Source organism: Myxocyprinus asiaticus, chromosome 30, assembly GCF_019703515.2.
Source record: "Myxocyprinus asiaticus isolate MX2 ecotype Aquarium Trade chromosome 30, UBuf_Myxa_2, whole genome shotgun sequence".
In the NCBI taxonomy this organism is placed as follows: domain Eukaryota; kingdom Metazoa; phylum Chordata; class Actinopteri; order Cypriniformes; family Catostomidae; genus Myxocyprinus; species Myxocyprinus asiaticus.
In genome coordinates, this window is record NC_059373.1 from 35966359 (window position 1) to 35987429 (window position 21071).

At 38.3% G+C, this 21071-nt stretch overlaps 1 protein-coding gene across 2 annotated transcripts in view; it reads right to left on the bottom strand.

The window, feature by feature from the left end:
• LOC127420729 (septin-7) overlaps nt 1-7390 on the bottom strand; it is a 77389-nt gene extending 69999 nt beyond the window's left edge. For both annotated transcript variants that reach the window (XM_051663239.1, XM_051663238.1), the window contains exon 1: nt 7382-7390. In XM_051663239.1, the coding sequence (XP_051519199.1) occupies nt 7382-7390 (9 nt within the window). The remainder of the gene's footprint in view (nt 1-7381) is intronic.
• Nucleotides 7391-21071: the final 13681 nt, after the last annotated feature.

Consider the following 21071-nt stretch of genomic DNA (forward strand, 5'->3'; position numbering starts at 1 on the left):
ACACTTTAAAAGGTTGGGCTAGTGAACGGTCAATTATTAAAAATTAAAAAAAAAAACCTGTATGACCAGCCTCATTTGTGATGGGAAAACCAAACAGATGCTCATGTAATAAGTCAGTAGGACTCTGCTGGAAGTCTTTCTTTTTCTCACTTTATTTTCCCCCCACCCACACAAAATAAGCAATGCTCTTCTTTCATTCTTTAAACTATATATATGAAAGTCTGTAACAAATATCCTCCACCACTGCTGCTTTTATCAAGGTGTGAGAGCAGCAGAGTACATGCAGAGGAAGTCTGACCTGACACTCGTAAACTGAGAGGACCTGAATGTTCCATCTTCTGGGCTAAAAGCCTCCAAAGACAAGAACATCAGAATGAGTGAATACTGTAAATGTCCAAATGCAAACAACATCCGAGATTAATTTGGACAGCCTGAACCACAAACCAGCAAAAACTACATCAAGCCACCATGAGGAACAGACTGAGGGCCAAGAGAGACCCAAAAAGCCCAACTAGATTTCCATGTGGTTTAGCCTTGAAATGAATGATCCACAAGGATTCCACACAACCAAAATCGAACAACAATTTGTCAGAGCTTTCACACACATAAGTGGTCGACCGATTTATCGCAGAGGCCGATAAATCTGCCGATATTCAAAATATTTCAATTATTGGCATCGGCCGATAATTTTTCTCGTTTGGCCGGTTAATTTCTTAAGGCCGCAAGGGTGCCGAGAATCACCTGCTTCCTTGTGAAGGAGCCACCTGAGACTTGTAAATGACCAGTCACAGTTTGTTTGTTGTTATGTGCCATCGTGTTACTACAATAATAGACCGGTGTGCAGCACAGTGTCATTTAAACGATCAGCATATCAGAGCCGCAGCAGACGCGTTTGAGCTCACCTGTTTCATTCTCCCTCTCTCTCCTCAACAGTTCCCAGTAAATTTTAAATGTCTTGTCTAATGATAAAAGGCAAATATCAATAAAACTAATATCATATATACTGTCTGTGAATACCTCATTTAAACAGATGTAATACACAAACCTCACACAGCATCCTGTGGAGCACTTGTATTACTTCCTCTAAAGCATTTTTGATCAGCCTCTCCTCAACAGTTCACTGTAACTTTGAACTTTCTTGTCTAATAATAAAAAGGCAAATATCAGTAAAAGTAAAATCATATACTGTCTGCAAATATGCACATATCTCGTTTTAAACAGATGTAATTCACAAACTTCACAAAAATCTAGCGTTTTCTTCCCATCGAGTGCTCATCTAATATCTTACTCTGAAGCACAAATTCCAACAGCCAGAATCAAAACTTCAGGATCAAAAGTTCCTCTCACTCTGTGTCAATCCAAGCAGGCGATCCACGGCATTTAAACTCTCAGCTGATTGCTGCTGCTCTCGCTGGATCCACATGAGCGTGTGAGTGCAACTTCAAAGTAAAAGCACTTCCCGTGTGCTATGAGTAAATGTCATATTCACTATTCACTGTATGTGCAATTGGTTTGATTCTGTGTTGTTTGAGAAAATGTGATTGTTAATGTGCACATGCCATCTATGGTTGCTGGACTACTGTGTGTACTGTTATTTCCTTCTTCCTAATACATTAACAATTTCTTCATGCAGAAATAAATTACTACAATCGGATGACTAAACAAAAATCAGAAGAAACTGCTATCTACCATTTAAATTACAATATTATTTTATTTTTATTATTTTTTCAAAGTTACAGTTTTGTGTGAAATTGAGTAAATATAGTGCTAAATAACAGTTTATAAATGTTTTTACTTTATTAAATTGTGTGATATATTGGCATTTTATCGGCCTATCGGCCACCCTTCTCTCTGGATATCGGCATCGGCCATTAAAAAACCCATATCAGTCGACCATTACACATGATGTATGTTACAATTACAGTACAAGATCAAATTTCAGGTCATTGATGTGGGTTATTATGGGATAGATGTTCATCCTCCCTCAGCACTGACCCAGGAACAGGGCTAAATTTATTCAGCATACAGTCATAAAGCCAGAAAAATATTCTATGCAAGTACGGAAGTGCAGACAGGGCACAAGACTAATGTTTGAGCGTGGTAGCACTGGTGCCACCACGTTCCACAGTTGGTGGCACCAGCACCTCATTTGGTACATAGCACTGGTGGGGGGGTGGGGGTCTGGTGCCTATAAAAAGAAAAATGTAAAGAGACTAAAAATAAAAGCATTATTATTATTATTATTATTATTATTATTATATTACAAAAATAAGTGTGATTTACTATAATATTGCATATTTTGTTCCACTGAAATGCTTATTCAACAGTAAGGCAGTGATTTTGAGTTGAATGCAGATGTAAATTTACTGGTATTAACAACAGGAAGGTGATCTAACATTTCTAAAAGATAAAAAGTTAACATCTAGGCTAATTTACTTAGGGCTCAATTATTCTGATAATCCATTCTCCATTCATCAGGCTATTACTGATTCAAGTTCAGCTCTTGGAATTTCTGAAGGCAAACAAAACCAGTTTTGCTTTCCTACAAAAGAAGAGCATTAGAAGAGAACAGATTTTACATAGAAGGAAAAATAGCTGCCGATAATTCACAAAGGTTCATGCTTTAAAGCCATCGATTTTTATTATATTATCATTATTTGCCCTTGTGAAAATTTACTGTTGCTTTTCTTAAGTGGTATTTTTAACAAGACTATGGTAAGGCTAAGTAAAAACCAGCATCTATAAAACAATCTGTGGCATTTTTGTCAAGAAAAACAGTACCCTAAACACATTTGTGGTGGTGCGAACTGCCAGACACATCATCGGAGGTGAGCTTCCCTCCCTCCAGGACATATAAACCAGGCGGTGTGTGAAAAAAGCTCAGAGGATCATCAGAGACTCCAGCCACCCGGGCCATAGGCTGTTCTCACTGCTACCATCAGGTAGGCGGTATCGCAGCATCAGGACACGCACCAGCCGACTCCATGATAGCTTCTTCCCCCAAGCAATCAGACTTCTGAACTCATGATCTCTCACGATCATATACATCAGCCCTGCACTTTATTGATCTTATTATCTCACACTAGACTGTCATAAATTATATTCTCTCTTAACAACACACTGGCAGCTGACTATTAACCTGAATGTCAATACAGCACAATACAACCTAGTGTACATTTTATATATACTATTTTTATTGTATACTGTGTATTCTATATTGTGTGTATTGTATACTGCACATTGTGTATTATTATTTGTATATTGTGTAATTATGTGTATATTAGATATGTAAATTGTGTTGTATAAATCTGATGTTTATTGTAAATTGGTATATGTCTCATCACTGTCATGACTGCTATGTTGATCGGAACTGCACCCAAGAATTTCACCCACTATTGCACTTGTGTATATGGTTGTGTGACAATAAAAGTGATTTGATCTGATTTTGTATTTACTGTATATTTATAAACTGCCATAGTGGTAACAAAAATGAATGATATTCCCTCATTCCCCTAATGTAGCAAATTATCCATTTAATAGAGCTATAACTGTAATATGACATTTATTATGAATACATTTCTGCCTAAAGTACTAATTATTAATGCGACTAGAGTAAATACATGGTAATGTTTTTAAGGGTGGTGATGTGTGAAAAGTCTGATCATTTAAGTCTGTTTTCTCATCCACAATACTGTCTTGTCAAGCAGTTTAATGTGGTTTTAAACTAATTTACTCAGAGGATTTTCATAGAGGTTTGCACCAGAGAATTCTTTACCGAATTCAAATGGTTTCTGCGACTCGCACAGTGCTTCTTGCAGTGCTGTAATGTGCTGTGCAGTTGAGAGCTTGAGGCTGTTTCATGAGTAAATGCACCTGCTCTGCGCACACACACCACTCTGTCCATTGATCAATTCAAGGTAGTGCTGTTTCATTACACTTTTGATGGGTTTACTTTTCGATCTTACTTAATACAATATGGCAGCGCATAAATAGAGAGAGTGTGTCTGTATTCGCGCCAGTGTGACCAATAACAAAATTTAGTCGCACCAAAATGTGACCATTTAGTTGCAATCTGGAGCCCTGGCAGACTTGAATGCTTGGCCAACATACTGTAAGTGCTGAGTCCCATTGTACAAACTCAAAGGATAAGTTCACCCAAAAATGAAAATTCTGTCATCATTTATTCAACCCTATTTTTGAGACATAACTTAAATCAAATCACTGATCAACTTCTGTAAACAGAGTAAAAATCAAATATGCCAACACATCTGTTATATCAAACCTTACCGGTTCTTGTGCATCTTCTGTCCAAACAGACGGGAACCAATAAGGTTTGATGTTGATGTGTTGCCATATTTGATTGTGCGCTGTTCACAGGAGTTCATCGATGATTTGATTTGATGGAGAATAATGACTTAAATGTCGGTTTGTTCATCATACAAAGTGATCGTATGGCTTCAGCAGACTTGGAATATGAATCAAATTCACAAGGACTACTTACAAGGGGCTCGCAATCATCTGATATTGAATGAAAATAAGCGATTGCAACATTCTTTAAAATATTTCCTTGTCTGTTCTGCAGAAGAAAGAAATTCTTATTGGTTTTAAATGGCATGAGGATAAGTAAATGATAACAGAATTTTCACTGTGGTGCTATCAAAACATTATTGTTTGACATCCTGACCAGCTCGACTTATCACCATTAGCTTAACCAATGGCACAAGTTTGGATCAGGTCTGTGTCTGTTCGACCGCAGCAGACATTTTCAAGACATGAACCGGACCAAAAAACATGCCTTTCAGTTGGGGTGTAACGTGTACAGTTGTGCTCAAAAGTTTTAAATAGCAATTAAAGGTTAATTTTCCACACCTGTGGCTTTTAAAATTGCAAATAGTGTCTGTGTATAAATAGTCAATGAGTTTGTTAGCTCTCACTTGGATGCACTGAGCAGGCTAGATACTGAGCCATGGGGAGCAGAAAAGAACTGTCAAAAGACCTGCGTAACAAGGTAATGGAACTTTATAAAGATGGAAAAGGTTATAAAAAGATATCCAAAGCCTTGAAAATGCCAGTCAGTACTGTTCAATCACTTATTAAGAAGTGGAAAATTCGGGGATCTCTTGATACCAAGCCAAGGTCAGGTAGACCAAGAAAGATTTCAGCCACAACTGCCAGAAGAATTGTTCAGGATACAAAGAAAAACCCACAGGTAACCTCAGGAGAAATACAGGCTGCTCTGGAAAAAGATGGTGTGGCTGTTTCAAGGAGCACAATTAGGGATGTGCGAGACTAGTCGACTAAACGGTTCTGATGCTGCTAGTCGACACTGGAATTACTAGTCGGTTAATATTTCCCCCATTAAACTAATAATAATTTTTACACATTTACATTTGGCTTTATATTTTTACAGAGGCTTCACTTAAATTATTGTCATATTAATGTTACATATTTTAAACAGAATTAATAATACAAATATTATTTAAATTATAAAAAAAAAAATAAATAAAAAAATAAAGAGGATATCTGGAGCAGATACAGAGTTTAATTTCTCCTCAGGCTGCGCGTGCTTCTTCCCTCTCTCACTCGCGGTGCACGAAGGAAAATGTCCTCTCGCTAGACAAGCAAACTCAGCAAAGTAGTTATGAAATCACTTCGGTGGTGCGGGAATCGGCTTTCCAAACGTTTGAAAGTCCCTATGGATGTTTTCACATTTGAGTCTTCTTTAAATCTGTGCATGCTTGGATGTTATTTTTCTGCTGAGCGGGCTTTTTCAAGTGCAGGATAGCTGCCTCAGGTTAGTCAAGTCCCGTCTTTCACCGGACCATGTCGAAGGGTTAATTTTACTCATCAAAAAAAATTATGCTTTTGAGTAGCCTAGAAAATAACTGTTTTAGACTAGGTATGCCATTTTTTTAATCTGCTGATTAAGAAGGCTGTTTTCAACGAGGTGCCGACTGCTTAACATGTTAAACTATCTTTGATTCTGTGTGTACGTCATGTTTAGAATACATTAGGTTTATTGTAGGCTACATCACAGGCCTATTTTTTCTATCCTATAGCTACTTTTTTTTTTTTTTTTGGTTAACATTCTTTACCGAACAGCTGTCATATTAGATCAATGGCTAATATACGACTGCACGTCGTGAAATACGCGTGACTTTTCAGTGCATTTTTTTCTCTCTCACAGATTTGGTTTACCTGTTAAATATTTTCAACAATGTCCTGACTGTTTAAATATGTTAAGAAACTTTTACTTGGTGATTTCTGTTTAGAACAGGCTTTTACAATCCTGCACTATTCATTCAATTGTTTTCAATAAATATGTGTTAAATATTTGATAATGTTGATTCAGTGAATGCATGTCATGTTCTACATTTAATATACAATGATCATAATTAAAGGCGAGCACGTCGCAGATAAATGCCCCTTTTCAGTGGAATATAGCTTCGGATTTGGAACAGATTAAGTATTTTAAATGGGTCGCATACATTTTTTTTTTTTTTTTTTTCACTGTTTTCTGATGGTTGGTTTCTCTTTAGACTAGTCGACTAGTCGGTTACAAAACTTCCATTTAAATGACAGTCAAATTAGTCGTAGCGCACATCCCTAAACAAAATACGACGATACTTGAACAAAAATGAACTGCATGGTCGAGTTGCAAGAAAGAAGCCTTTACTGCGCTAATGCCAGAAAAAAGCACCTTGACACGCCTCACAGCTTCTGGCACACTGTAATTTGGAGTGACGAGACCAAACTAGAGCTTTATGGTCACAACCATCAGCGCTATGTTTGGAGAGGGGTCAACACGCCCTATAGTGAAAAGAATACCATCCCCACTGTGAAGCATGGTGGTGGCTCACTGATGTTTTGGGGGGTGTGAGCTCTAAAGGCACGGGGAATCTTGTGAAAATTGATGGCAAGATGAATGCAGCATGTTATCAGAAAATACTGGCAGACAATTTGCATTCTTCGGCACGAAAACTGCGCATGGGACGCTCTTGGACTTTCCAGCACGACAGTGACCCTAAGCACAAGGCCAAGTTGACCCTCCAGTGGTTACAGCAGAAAAAGATGACGGTTCTGGAGTGGCCATCACAGTCTCCTGACCTTAATATCATCGAGCCACTCTGGGGAGATCTCAAACGTGCGGTTCATACAAGACGACCAAAGACTTTGCATGACCTGGAGGCATTTTGCCAAGACAAATGGGCAGCTATACCACCTGCAAGAATTTGGGGCCTCATAGACAACTATTACAAAAGACTGCACGCTGTCATTGATGCTAAAGGGGGCAATACACAGTATTAAGAACTAAGGTATGCAGACTTTTGAACAGGGGTCATTTCAATTTTTTTCATTGTTACCATCTTTTGTTTTATGATTGTGCCATTCTGTTATAACCTACAGTTGAATATGAATCCCATAAGAAATAAAAGAAATGTGTTTTGCCTGCTCACTCATGTTTTCTTTAAAAATGGTACATATATAACCAATTCTCCAAGGGTATGCAAACTTTTGAGCACAACTGTATAATGGTACAAAACATTGCAGTTCAAAAATGTGACGATACGCATTGTTGTGATTGGACGGTTTTTGTTTGTTTTTTTAATTATTTTACAAGCATCTGTATCCAAAACACGAGACGTCCTACGCCTATGTAATGCTGGCATACACATGGAAATCGCTTCAATGCACACAAGCAGCTCTAAAATGCTATTACTAGCCAAATCTGCGAGAGCTGAAAGTGCAACCATGTAAGCGAACTTAACACAGGAAGAGAGAAGTACCTTTTTAGCCGGGAGGGATCTTGGGGTGTATTACAGAAAACCTCCTATCTTAAGTCTTAAGTTAAGATCTGATCATTTAGTAAGTATTTTTCACAAATTCATATTACAGAAGCAAATCCTAACTGTAGTTAAGATAGGATAATTTATGGAAATTATATTCTGTAATAGCTTTTGTCCTGAATGAGATCCTAACTGAAATTGCCATGGTTACAAAACAGATAGGATTCCGAAATAAGGATCTTTCAGTAATACGCTCCCTTTCATTCTGAGATGCTATTCTTCTCACCACAGTTGTACAGAGCGGTTATCTGAGTTTCCGTAGACTTCATCAGTTCAAACCAGTCTGGCCATTCTCTGTTGATCTCTCTCATCAACAAGACATTTCCGTCCACAGAACTGCCGCTCACTGGATGTTTTTTGTTTTTGGCACCATTCTGTGTAAATTCTAGAGACTGTTGAGTGTGAAAATCCCAGGAGGTCAGCAGTTACAGAAATACTCAAAACAGCCCATCTGGCACCATCAATCATCCATGCGATTATCTAACCAGCCAATCGTGTGGCCGCAGTGCAGTAGGGCTGCAACTAACAATTATTTTGATAATCGATTAATCTAACGATTATTAGACGATTATTCGACTATTTGGGCGATTATTGCAAAGATTAATCATTAGCTGTTAACTGATTATTCAGCTTGTGCCTCGACTTAAAAGGTTGTATTAAATGTGCTTACTATCAATAAAGAGGACAAAATCATCTTTTAAAAATACCTCTAAATGACATTCACTGAATTAAAGGGAAAAATACTTTTTATTAAGTATAATTCAGTAAAAAATTCACTGCAAAATATCCTATTGTTATCAAGTGTTTTTGTCTTGTTTTCCATTTTATATGGTCTAAAAAACAAGATAAATTTACTTGAGAAGCAACATAAAAGACAGTTAGACTTGCTTTAAGAGAACGTATATTAAATATAAGTGTATTTTGGATATAAGTATTTTTTTCACTTGTTATACTTCTAAAGACAAAATATACAAGATCTATTCTCTAAAAGCAAGTCAAAATATCTTATATGCTGCTTCTCAGGTGAATGCATCTTTTTTTTTTTTTTTTTAGATTCTTAGATATTTTAAAATATTTGTAATATTATATTCAACATTCTCGGATAACAATTTTTTTCTTCTGCAGTATAGCTGCTAAAGTAAATGTGTGTTGTTTTAAAGGAGTTTTAGATATTGTTTGGAAAACAAGCCAAAACAACAACAAATCAAAAACGTATTTTGTTGCAGTGTATAAGAAGATTCAATCTCTCCCCGGTCACTTCATGCAACTAATAGACGCGGTGCTGACCGCACAGGGAAATGCCAGTTTCGGAGTTTATTTTCATAACCCACTTCCTTATTATTTGAACTGTAATAAAGGATGGTTAAAAGATATAACGCTGGGGTGTTTCACTGCGAAATGGAATGCGGCACAATAATTGTTTTCTCTCTATTATCTTCTTTTCATAATTGTTGTAAGCCAAAATTGTAATTGAAAATAAAATTCGATTAATCACCCAGCCCTACCCCAAAGTACAAAACTGATATTAAAATTAAGAAGAAACACAACTATTCCCATAAAATATATAGAAATGTAATGGGTAACACAGGGAATTCTGGTTATTGTTTTTTGCAGTAATTTTAATTTACTGTAAAAAGTACATGTACTCTCTTGTTAAACATACATTTTTACTGTTAATTATATGGGAAAATCCTACTTTTTATATCTAAAATGTTGTTATTTTTACAACATTTTACTGTAACACTCCAAAATGATTTGTTGGCTCAACCACAACAACGTAAAAGATAAATAGCTTTTTCTCAAAAAATTGCATATTTCTGACATTTGTAGTTTTACTTAAATGCATTTATGTGTACACCTCAAAAATGAAAATAACAAGATGAACTCAAAGTAATGCAAACAATGAACAAATAATTATGAGCCGTGTCAACTGTCAGTTAAAATTAAGCAAATCTTACTTAAATTTTAACGTATTTTACTACAAACCAGGTGATACGCAAGAACTATTGTGAACGGCATTTTGAGGAGCTCGGTGACAACGGTGGAATCTTTTCCAGGTAAGCTGTCTTTAAATAAATTATATTAAATATTAAAATTTGTCTTTTGAACAAGAGTGTTTCATAAGAGTGAATATCGAGTATCAATGTCTAAATATTACAAAAGTACAGCGAGTTTGCTCGTGTTTTTGAATGTATCTCATTAATCAAGGCCTGACGGCAGCTGAAATAGCTTTGTGCCATTGAAGTACTATGATCGAAGCTTCAATCATTTTGGGGAAAAAAAGTGATCTGGTATGTCCGAAGCTTCATACGTCTGAAAATCACATGACTGCTTCAGTATGTGGTTCAAAAGAAGTGCAAATTCCAGCACAAGTACTGTCACATAAGCATATTTCACTCCCATTTAATACAATGTTACAGCCCATCCCACAAGCATATTTATTTTCCAATCTAGACATGAATTATCAGTTATTAATTTACTCTCAGACAATGTTTTTATTTTTTAACAGAACACAGAAGCTTCTTAACTCACATATGAGCTTCTTAACTCAGTGTGGAGCGCTTCTATTTTTTTTGTTTGTTTGTCCTGTGTTTAGTAATCTTTTTCCAGTCAGTTTTAACAGAGACAAACTGCTGAACATTCGACAGCATGTACCAGACAATCTTTTCCTGGATTTTGAATATTCTGACGTTTTGTTTGACATTTTAGTCGGAGGCGGGGCTGTGTTGTATAAATGCGCTATGAGACGCAGGCGAGGGAGACGAGCAGGTGCGCTAGTCAAGCTCCATCGCCGGGGCTTCCGAACAACGCTGCCGAGTATTCACCTAGCGAATCTCTGCTCTCTTCCTAACAAAATGGACGAACTACATCTCCTCACCCACACAAACAAGGACTTTTCAAACTCTGCTGCCTTGTGCTTCACAGAAACCTGGCTGAGTGAAGCCATTCCGGAGAGTGCGTTACATCTGCCGGCTTTCAGCTGTTCAGAGCGGATCGCATCACGGAGTTAACAGGGAAAACAAGAGGCAGTGGAACATGCTTTTATATCAGTGAAAGTTGGTGTACAGATGTAACAAGGTTAAAGAGGATGTGCTGTCCTAATTTGGAAGCGCTCTTTATTAACTGTAAGTCTTTGTACTCGCCGTGGGAGTTTTCCTCGTTTATTCTGGTGAGTGTGTATATTGTGCCAAATCCGTGTTCGAATGCGGCGCTGCAACAGCTGGCTGATCAAATCACAGACACAGAACAACAATACCCAGACTCAGTTAATATTATTCTTGGGGATTTTAACAAAGCAAACCTCACACATGAACTGCCCAAATACAAACAGCACATCACATGCCCCACCAGAGACAAGAACATACTGGATCATTGCTACACAACAATAAAGGATGCATATCGCTTTGTTCCTAGAGCAGCTTCGGGACTCTCTGATCACTGTCTGGTTCATCTTCTTCCAACCTACAGGCAGAAATTAAAATCTCCTAAACCTGTATTAAGGACTGTAAAGAGATGGTCCAACGAAGCAGAGCTGGAACTACAATCCTGCTTTGACTGCACTGATTGGAGTGTTTTTGAGGCTGCAGCCACAGACCTGGACGAGCTCACAGATACTGTTACATCATATATCAGTTTCTGTGAGGATATGTGCATTCCTACTAGGACTTATTTAAAGTTAAACAACGACAAACCCTGGTTTACAGCAGAGCTCAGGCAGCTTCGTCAGGCCAAAGAGGATGCTTACAGGGGTGGGGATAAAGTCTTGTACAGTCAGGCCAGGAACACACTGAATAAGGGGAATCAGAGTTGCTAAAAGAAGAAACTCTGAGAAGCTGAAAAACAAGTTTTCAGCTAACGACCCTGCATCAGTGTGGAGTGGCATGAAACAACTTACGAATTACAGGACTCCTACCCCCAACCCTGTGGTAGACCAACAACTGGCTGACGACCTGAATGTGTTCTACTGCAGATTTGAAACGCCCAATTTCACACCCCACACCCACTCTGACCTTCATTTCACTTCACACAAACACCAACACCTCCTGCAACCCCCCTCCTCCCCCCTCCTGCTACTCAACCTGCACTTAAGTTCTGTGAAGATGATGTGAGCCGCGTCTTTCGAAAACAAAGTATAAGGAAAGCACAGGGCCCAGATGGCGTTTCACCTGCATGTCTTAGATCCTGTGCTAACCAGCTGGCCCCCATCTTCACACAGATCTTCAATAGATCACTGGAGCAGTGTGAAGTCCCATGCTGCTTCAAATGTTCCACTATCATCCCCATCCCAAAGAAACCAAAAATCACAGGACGTAATGACTACAGACCTGTTGTCCTGACGTCTGTGATCATGAAGTCATTTGAGAGACTGGTGTTGGCCCACCTGAAGGACATCACAGGACCCTTTCTAGATCCCCTTCAATTTGCTTATCGAGCAAACAGGTCTGTGGATGATGCAGTCAACATGGGATTGCATCATATCCTGCAACATCTGGACAGACCAGAGACATATGCAAGGATCCTTTTTGTGGACTTCAGTTTGGCTTTCAACACCATCATCCCAGCTATTCTCCAGAATAAATTACTCCAACTCTCTGTTCCCATGTCTATCTGTCAGTGGACTACCAGCTTTCTGACAGACAGGCAGCAGCTTGTGAGACAGGGGAAACTCACTTCCAGCACCTGTACAATCAGCACTGGTGCCCCCCAGGGATGTGTGCTCTCCCCACTACTCTTCTCCCTCTACACCAACGACTGCATCACCAAGGACCCCTCTGTCAAGCTCCTGAAGTTTGCAGATGACACCACTGTCATCGGCCTCATCTGAGATGATGATGAGTCTGCATACAGAAGGGAGGTTCAACAGCTGGCTGTCTGGTATAGTCAAAACAACCTGGAGTTGAACACGCTCAAAACAGTGGAGATGATAGTGGACTTTTGGAGGAACACCCCAACACTGACCCCCCTCACCATTCTAAACAGCACTGTGGCAGCAGTGGAGTCATTCAGGTTCCTGGGCACTACCATCTCACAGGACCTGAAGTGGGAGACCCACATTGACTCCATTGTGAAAAAGGCCCAGCAGAGGTTGTACTTCATTCGCCTCTTGAGGAAGTTCAACCTGCCACAGGCACTGCTGATACAGTTCTACTCAGCGGTCATCGAGTCTGTCCTCTGCACTTCAGTAACTATCTGGTTTGGTTCAGCTACGAAATAAGACATCAGAAGACCACAAAGGACAATTCAGACTGCTGAGAGGATTATTGGTTGCCCCCTGCCCCCCCCCCCTTCAAGAACTATACACTTCTAGAGTGAGGAAAAAGGCTGGAAAAATCACTCTGGACCCCACACACCCTGCCCATTACCTTTTTGAACTGTTGCCTTCTGGCCGACGCTTCACATACATTCCTTGTATGTGTAAGCATACATGGCAATAAAGCTCATTCTGATTCTGATTCTGATATGAAGCCTTGGGGCCTTCACTTGCTTCTTAAATATTTATAAACACTTTAGTTTAAAAAAAGACTACAACAACATAATAGCATTGATAATACATTTTATTGCTAGTTGTGCTTCAATTTTTGACCACCAGAAGGCAGTAAATTGAACCTTGTACAGAAAGCTTCGAGTACGAACCCAGTTTCAATACGTTTGTAACGGAAGCCCTTTGCTTCTGAAAGCTTAATTTCCCATCATTACTCTATGGATACGGATTATGAGAGATGCAGGTCAGCAGACTTGCGAGTCACTAGACAGAACTGAGACAAAATCCATCTCCTTGACCTAGAGAAGCCTACTGTTGCGATAAACAGAAGATAAAGATGCTGTCCCTGTGACGATGAGCTGCTCCAGGTGGCAATAGGTGTTTTCTTGCAGGAACTTAAGTCGAAATGACGAGAACAAAAGAGTAAATTAAATCATGATCACGAGAAAACAACTTTTATTATGTCAAAACCATGAGAAAATTACGTCGTGTTCATGAGAAAACAACTTTTGTTATGTCGAGATCATGAGAAAATGACATCGTGTTCATGAGAAAACAACTTTTGTTGTGTCGAGATCATGAGAAAATGACATCGTGTTCATGAGAAAACTGTTATGTCGAGATCATGAGAAAATGACATCGTGTTCATGAGAAAACAACTTTTGTTGTGTCGAGACCATGAGAAAATGACGTCGTGTTCATGAGTCAAGAACATTTAATTAAGTAATTTTCTGTGTAATTTCATAAAAAATCTGAGGTTTTTATTTGCTGCCTAAGTATCGATTTAGAATCGATACCAAGGTACCCGGACTGGTATTGTACTGAAGCCAAAATTTTGGTATCGGAGCAACCCTATGTGTAATAGAGGTCTTCATCCTGACCCGAACTCGTCGAGTTCTGATAAACCGTCTGGTTTTGGGTCAGTATTTCAAGTATAGGGCGAGTTAGGGGCTGTTTAAAGGGGCTGTGTGTCTGCACTGTTTCTCTATATACTGTTAACACGCTGGATGGACGTTTTTGACCATTGCGCTGAATCTCTGTTTTTTTCTTTCAGCATCTTGCGCAAGATTGCCACAATTTTAGGCACCAAGTGAAGTTAAAAAAGAACTTTCATTTTGATGAACTTATCACGAAACACCTGTGTTGTGTTGGGCTGCGTTCAGGAGAAGTTCAGGTTGCAAACAGGACTTCTTGTGACTGTTACACCATTAAACATGATTCCAGGTTGTTTTTCACCAAGCAAAGTTTTAGTGCTTTATAAACTGTAAGAATGTTTTTTCCTTTTGCTCTGGTTTGCAACTTTGCATATTTACATACAATAATTAAACAAGTTCAACAGCATTTGATTTTAAACCATTTAAATATGAAAGCACCCTGAAGAGGCTATTTAACTGCAGCAATGTAACTCCACACACAACAATACATGGAATTTGTTGCCTCATGGAAATTAGGTTTGATTTAAAAAAAAAAAAATTGATTGTTTTTGTTTGACTTTAATGATTGATGTTAGAATTTGAAGATCTGTATTGTCTATTTAGGCTCACAGCTCACTGAGCACTTTATTTGCTGCTATTTTGAGTAGTGTTTGAGGAAATTCCATTGCAATAAACATTCTCCAGACGAAAAACCGATTAACCATTTGTGTAATCTCGTGGTTAACCGAATGTTAAAAACAGTAACCATGCATATCCCTACAATGGAGTAGTACATCTGACTACCCAGTATTCATAAAAGAGTGAGAAATACCTGGATGACCTAGTATTTCCAGTGAGATTCTGAAGTGAGCATTGACTGGAAACTTAAAGGGATTGTTCACCCAAAAATGAAGATTCTCCCATCATTTACTTAGCCTCAGGCCATCCCAGATGTGTATGATTTTATTTCTTCAGCAGAACACAAATGAAGATTTTTAGAAGTATATTTCAGCTCTGTAGGTCCATACAATACAAGTGAATGGTGGCCAGAACTATGAAAATCCAAAAAGGACATAAAGGTAGCATAAAAGTAAAAGGTTCCAGTTGACAAATCCATGTCTTTAGAAGTGATATGATAGGTGTGGGTGAGAAGCAGATCAATATTTAAGGCCTTTATTTCCTTTAAATCTCCACCTTTGACTAGCCGCGACCAGTAGGTGACGATATGCAAGAACAATGAGAATCGCCAAAAAAGAAAAAAAATAAAAGAAAAAAAAAAGAAGAATGTGGAAGTGGAGATTTATAGTAAAAAGGACTTAAATATTGTTCTGTTTCTCACCCACACCTTTCATATCACTTCTGAAGACATTGATTAAACCACTTGAGTGTATGGATTACTTTTATGCTGCATTTATGTGCTTTTTGGAGATTTAAAGTTCTGGTCACCATTCACTTACATTCAATGGACCTACAGAGCTGAAATATTCTTCTAAAAATCTTTATTTGTGTTCTGCAGAAGAAAGAATGTCATGCACATCTGGGATGGCATGAGGAATTTTGATTAGAGAATTTTCATTTTTGGGTGAACTATTCCTTTAACTACCTCATAATGCCTCTGGAACATTCAGTGCTGCAGAAACGCTAAGAAAGTTGTTTCTTGTGCTAAAATGGTGCTTGTTTAACAAAGCCAAAGCACATTTTTTCACATTTGTCATTTTATAAATTTTGACCATGCAACCCTCCAAAAAAAACAACTATCAGCACCGATTAATCTGTAAAACCGATATGTCTGTCTACCTCTAGTCTGTTTTCCATAAAACAGTACTATTTATTTATTTATAATTTGATGCCATATCAGCAGCAATGGTTATATTCATGGCAAAAACAACAGTATTTCAGTTTAAACATTGTTTACAATAATTTAATAATTTTGTCTTAAAACAATCAATATACAAAAATATACATATATAACAATAATAACAATAGTAATAAAAACAATTATATAGAATCTTTCAGTTTAATATACGATAGAAATTCTAAAATTATTCCAGGAGAAACCTTTTTAAAAATGTCCATTAATATATTTTCTGAATAAAAACATTGTCTAATATCATTTAGAAATGGACATTCTCTTAAAATATGTTTTACACTCAAGAAATTCTTACATAAATCACAAACCGGTTTCTCTTCCCCTTTCAATAAGTATGAATGAGTGAGTCGAGTGACCGATTCAACATCTCGTATATATGACCTGGTCATATCTATTTTCAAAATAACAACAAACTCCTTGATTTAGTACTGGGATCCCCTAAAACAGTACCAGGCCAACTCATGGAAAAGCGCATGGTCACATGTGAGCAAACAGACAGGCCAAATTCAAGCAGTAGCATTGTAATTCAAACATGTTGCCAATGAATAAAGGATGACCTCTTCAACTGTGCAAGAATTATCATGAGATCTACAGTAACTAGGGAGGCAATGCAGAACTCATGGATGACCTGTGCTGTGTTACAATCAAACATATTTCCCTGTACGACTGTTCTTCTATAAAGAGATCTTGCAAGACGTTAAGTTGCTCAAAATGAAAGGTACAATCAGACAACACAATGCAACATCTGAACAATGAACTAGGCAAGCGCACACCCGAACACTTGGTAAGTGAAGTGACTTTCAGTGGCATGCAAGTGGTACTGATCATCACCAAATGGCAACGTGCCATAACAGTTACACTGGCGGCCAAAAGTTTGGAATAATGCACAGATTTTGCTCTTATGTAAAGACATTGGTACTTTTATTCACCAAAGTGACATTCAACTGATCATAATGTATAGTCAAGACATTAATAACATGAAAAATTACTATTACAATTTGAAAAACTTCTTAAACTACTTCAAAGAGTTCTCATCAAAAAATCCTCCATGTGCAGCAATGACAGCTTTGCAGATCCTTGGCATTCTAGCTGTCAGTTTGTCCAGATACTCAGGTGACATTTCACCCCAAACTTCCTGTAGCACTTGACATAGATGTGGCTGTCTTGTCGGGCACTTCTCACACACCTTACAGGCTAGCTGATCCCACAAAAGCTCAATGGGGTTAAGATCCATAACACTCTTTTCCAATTATCTGTTGTCCAATGTCTGTGTTTCTTTGCCCACTCTAACCTTTTCTTTTTGTTTATCTGTTTCAAAAGTGTCTTTTCTTTGCTATTCTTCCCATAAGGCCTGCACCCCTGAGTCTTCTCTTTACTGTTGTACATGAAACTGGTGTTGAGCGGGTAGAATTTAATGAAGCTGTCAGCTGAGGACATGTGAGGTGTCTATTTCTCAAACTAGAGATTCTGATGTACTTATCCTCTTGTTTAGTTGTACATCTGGCCTTCCACATCTCTTTCTGTCCTTGTTAGAGCCAGTTGTCCTTTGTCTTTGAAGACTGTAGTTGTTTCATTCCTCAAAACAATGATTGACTGACGAGTTTCTAGAGAAAGCTGTTTCATTTTTGCCATTTTTTACCTAATATTGACCTTAAGACATGCCAGTCGATTGCATACTGTGGCAACTCAAAAACAAACACAAAGACAATGTTAAGCTTCATTTAACAAAACAAATAGCTTTCAGCTGTGTTTGATATAATGACAAGTGATTTTCTAGGACCAAGTGATCAATTTAGCATGATTACTCAAGGATAAGGTGTTGGGAGTGATGGCTGATGGAAATGAGGCCTGTCTAGATTTGATCAAAAGTTACTTTTTTCAAATAGTGATGGTGCTGTTTTTTACATCAGTAATGTCCTGACTATACTTTGTGATCAGCTGAATGACACTTTGGTGAATGAAAGTACCAATTCCCTTTCGAAACAGCAAAATCTGTACATTATTCCCAACTTTTGGCCACCAGTGTATGTGAGCAAAGGTATCAACTGGCAACTAAACCCTTCTTTGTAACTGAGATCTCACAACTGTTTACTATTCTCATCTATCTGTAGTGGTGACCAGTTCTTTCCAGGACCACAGACAAATCATGATCCGTCCATAAATATTTGCTCTTAACCTCTTTGATTCATGTGACTCTGAATCATTTAGTCGGCCACAAGCATGGGAGAGTCTCAGACACTCAATTCACACAGATTTGAACCACATACATTTACATTGTTGAGACTGAAAGACACAGAAGGTGTTTCAACAACCGGAAAGACTACAGTAGCAATTGTCTGGCCGCAGCTTTTAATTGCCTTAGCCCACCCTACCCAGTACTATGGTATTTTCGTGGTTTTCAGGACAATTACCATGATAATACCATGTCCCTTGGGCATATATCACGGTTGTAGCATGGTTATATTAGGAATACAATAGCATTTGAATATGGTAACCATTCAGTACCCTGGTATTTCCATCACATATCATCTCTGCAACATGGTACCACCACAGCACTTTTTCCAATTCAATTAAAGTGCTTTATATAAAGCAATAAACAACTACTATCATTATAATTACCTAAAAAGCGAAGAAAAGAGAGCTCGAGCAGATTTGTTGATCAAACACACTCAGGAAACGCAAATAACGCGCGCGAGCATTCAAAACACTCACATTTAAAACACACTTCACATCGAAACCAACATATCTACTTACACATAAATCTGATAATCCACAACGACGGACTGTGGGTTTAATAGAGCAACAGGGACTGAATACTCACCCATTCTGTTGACGCTCCCGGCCGCCTCTATAATCGAGCTCTCACCGATCGACATTCCCTTTCTCCAGCAGCTCACGGTCCAGCCCACCGGCGTACGTCACATTTCTTGCGTAGTCTCCCTTGACAACCACGAGCGCGAGGGCCTTAGCGTATCTTTGGTGAATAGCGTCCGCGCACATCTCGCGATAATACATTTAAGCGAGACTGTTTGTGATTCAAACGTTAAAGGTGCGCTCAGTAACTTTTTGCTCAAACAAGTTGACAAATAAAATGTCACTTGAAAATAGATCTGACATCCCGGGAAGTCTTTTCCTGTGTCAGTGGCATCTTACTTAGTTCAAATCTCGATCTTGGAAAAGACAGCTTTCATAAATGATCTAAATGAGAGGTCTGACAGTTTGGAGATCTTAGCAGTTCTAGTCTATCTTTGCGAATCTATTTTGTAGCCATACTATACAATGCGTTAAATAATGCTTAACTGTATTTTAGTTGTTGTTGTTGTTTAAACGCCGTTGATTTAATTGCTTTGCTTTATGAATGGAACTGCTGAGACAGCTGTGGGGAAACGCTACTTCTTGACCTGAATGGCAATAGAGAAACAATGCTGCCACCTGCTGGTCAATGCGTTTAACAGCAGCCATATTCCAGGAGCTCAAACTGTATTAATATTTATGAGCAATATTTAGAAAATTCTTTGTTTAATTTTAATGTTGCACTTGAAATTCGATTTTTTTGTTTTGTTTTGTGGATGTTAATGAGCATGCATAAAATGCTCAATTTCTGAAAAGTTGACGCGTGTGAAGTTAGGTCTTTTCTATTAAAATATGTAACAAAAAACAACCTTTCAGGCATGAGAGGTATTTACAGTTGAAGTCAGAAATTTACAAACACTTAGGTTGAAGTCATTAAAACTCATTTTTTAATCACTCCACAGATTTCATATTAGCAAACTATAGTTTTAGCGTTTAGGACATCTACTTTGTGCATGACATGAGTAATTTTTTCCAACAATTGTTTACAGACAGATTGTTTCACTTTTAATTGACTATATCACAATTCCAGTGGGTCAGAAGTTTACATACACTAAGTTAACTGTGCCTTTAAGCAGATTGGAAAAGTCCAAATTATGTCAAGCCTTTAGGCAATTAGGATAATAGGCTAATTAGAGTCAATTGGAGGTGTACCTGTGGATGTATTTTATCTCAGTGCCTCTTTGCTTGACATCATGGGAAAATCAAAAGAAATCAGCCAAGACCTTAGAAAAAAAAAAATTGTGGACCTCCATAAGTCTGGTTCATCCTTGGGAGCAATTTCCAAACGGCTGAATGTACCACGTTCATCTGTACAAACAATAGTGCATGAAATAGTGTACGAAAAGTGCAAATCAATCCCAGAACAACAGCAAAGGACCTTGTGGAGATGCTGGAGGAAACAGGCAGACAAGTATCTATATCCACAGTAAAACAAGTCCTATATCGACATAACCTGAATGGCTGCTCAGCAAGGAAGAAGCCACTGCTCCAAATCCACTATAAATAAGCCAGACTACAGTTTGCAAGTGCACATGGGGACAAAGATCTTATTTTTTGGAGAAATGTCCTCTGGTCTGAAACAAAAATTGAACTGTTTGGCCATAATGACCATCGTTATGTTCAGAAAATAAAGGGTGAGGCTTGAAAGCTGAAGAACACCATCCCAACCGTGAAGCATGGGGGTGGCAGCATCATGTTGTGGGGGTGCTTTGCTGCAGGAGGGACTGGTGCACTTCACACCAGTTGGTCGCAAATGGGTCTTCCAGATGGACAATGACCCCAAGCATACCTCCATAGTTGTGGCAAAATGGCTTAAGGACAACAAAGTCAAGGTACTGGAGTGGTCAACACAAATCCCTGACCTCAATCTGGTAGAAAATTTGTGGGCAGAACTGAAAAAGCATGTGCGAGCAAGGAGGCCTACAAACCTGACTCAGTTCTGTCAGGAGGAATGGGCCAAAATTCCAGCAACTTATTGTGAGAAGCTTGTGGAAGGCTACCCAAAACATTTGACCCAAGTTAAACAATTTAAAGGCAATGCTTCCAAATATTAACGAAGTGTATGTGAACTTCTGACCCACTGGGAATATGATGAAAGAAATAAA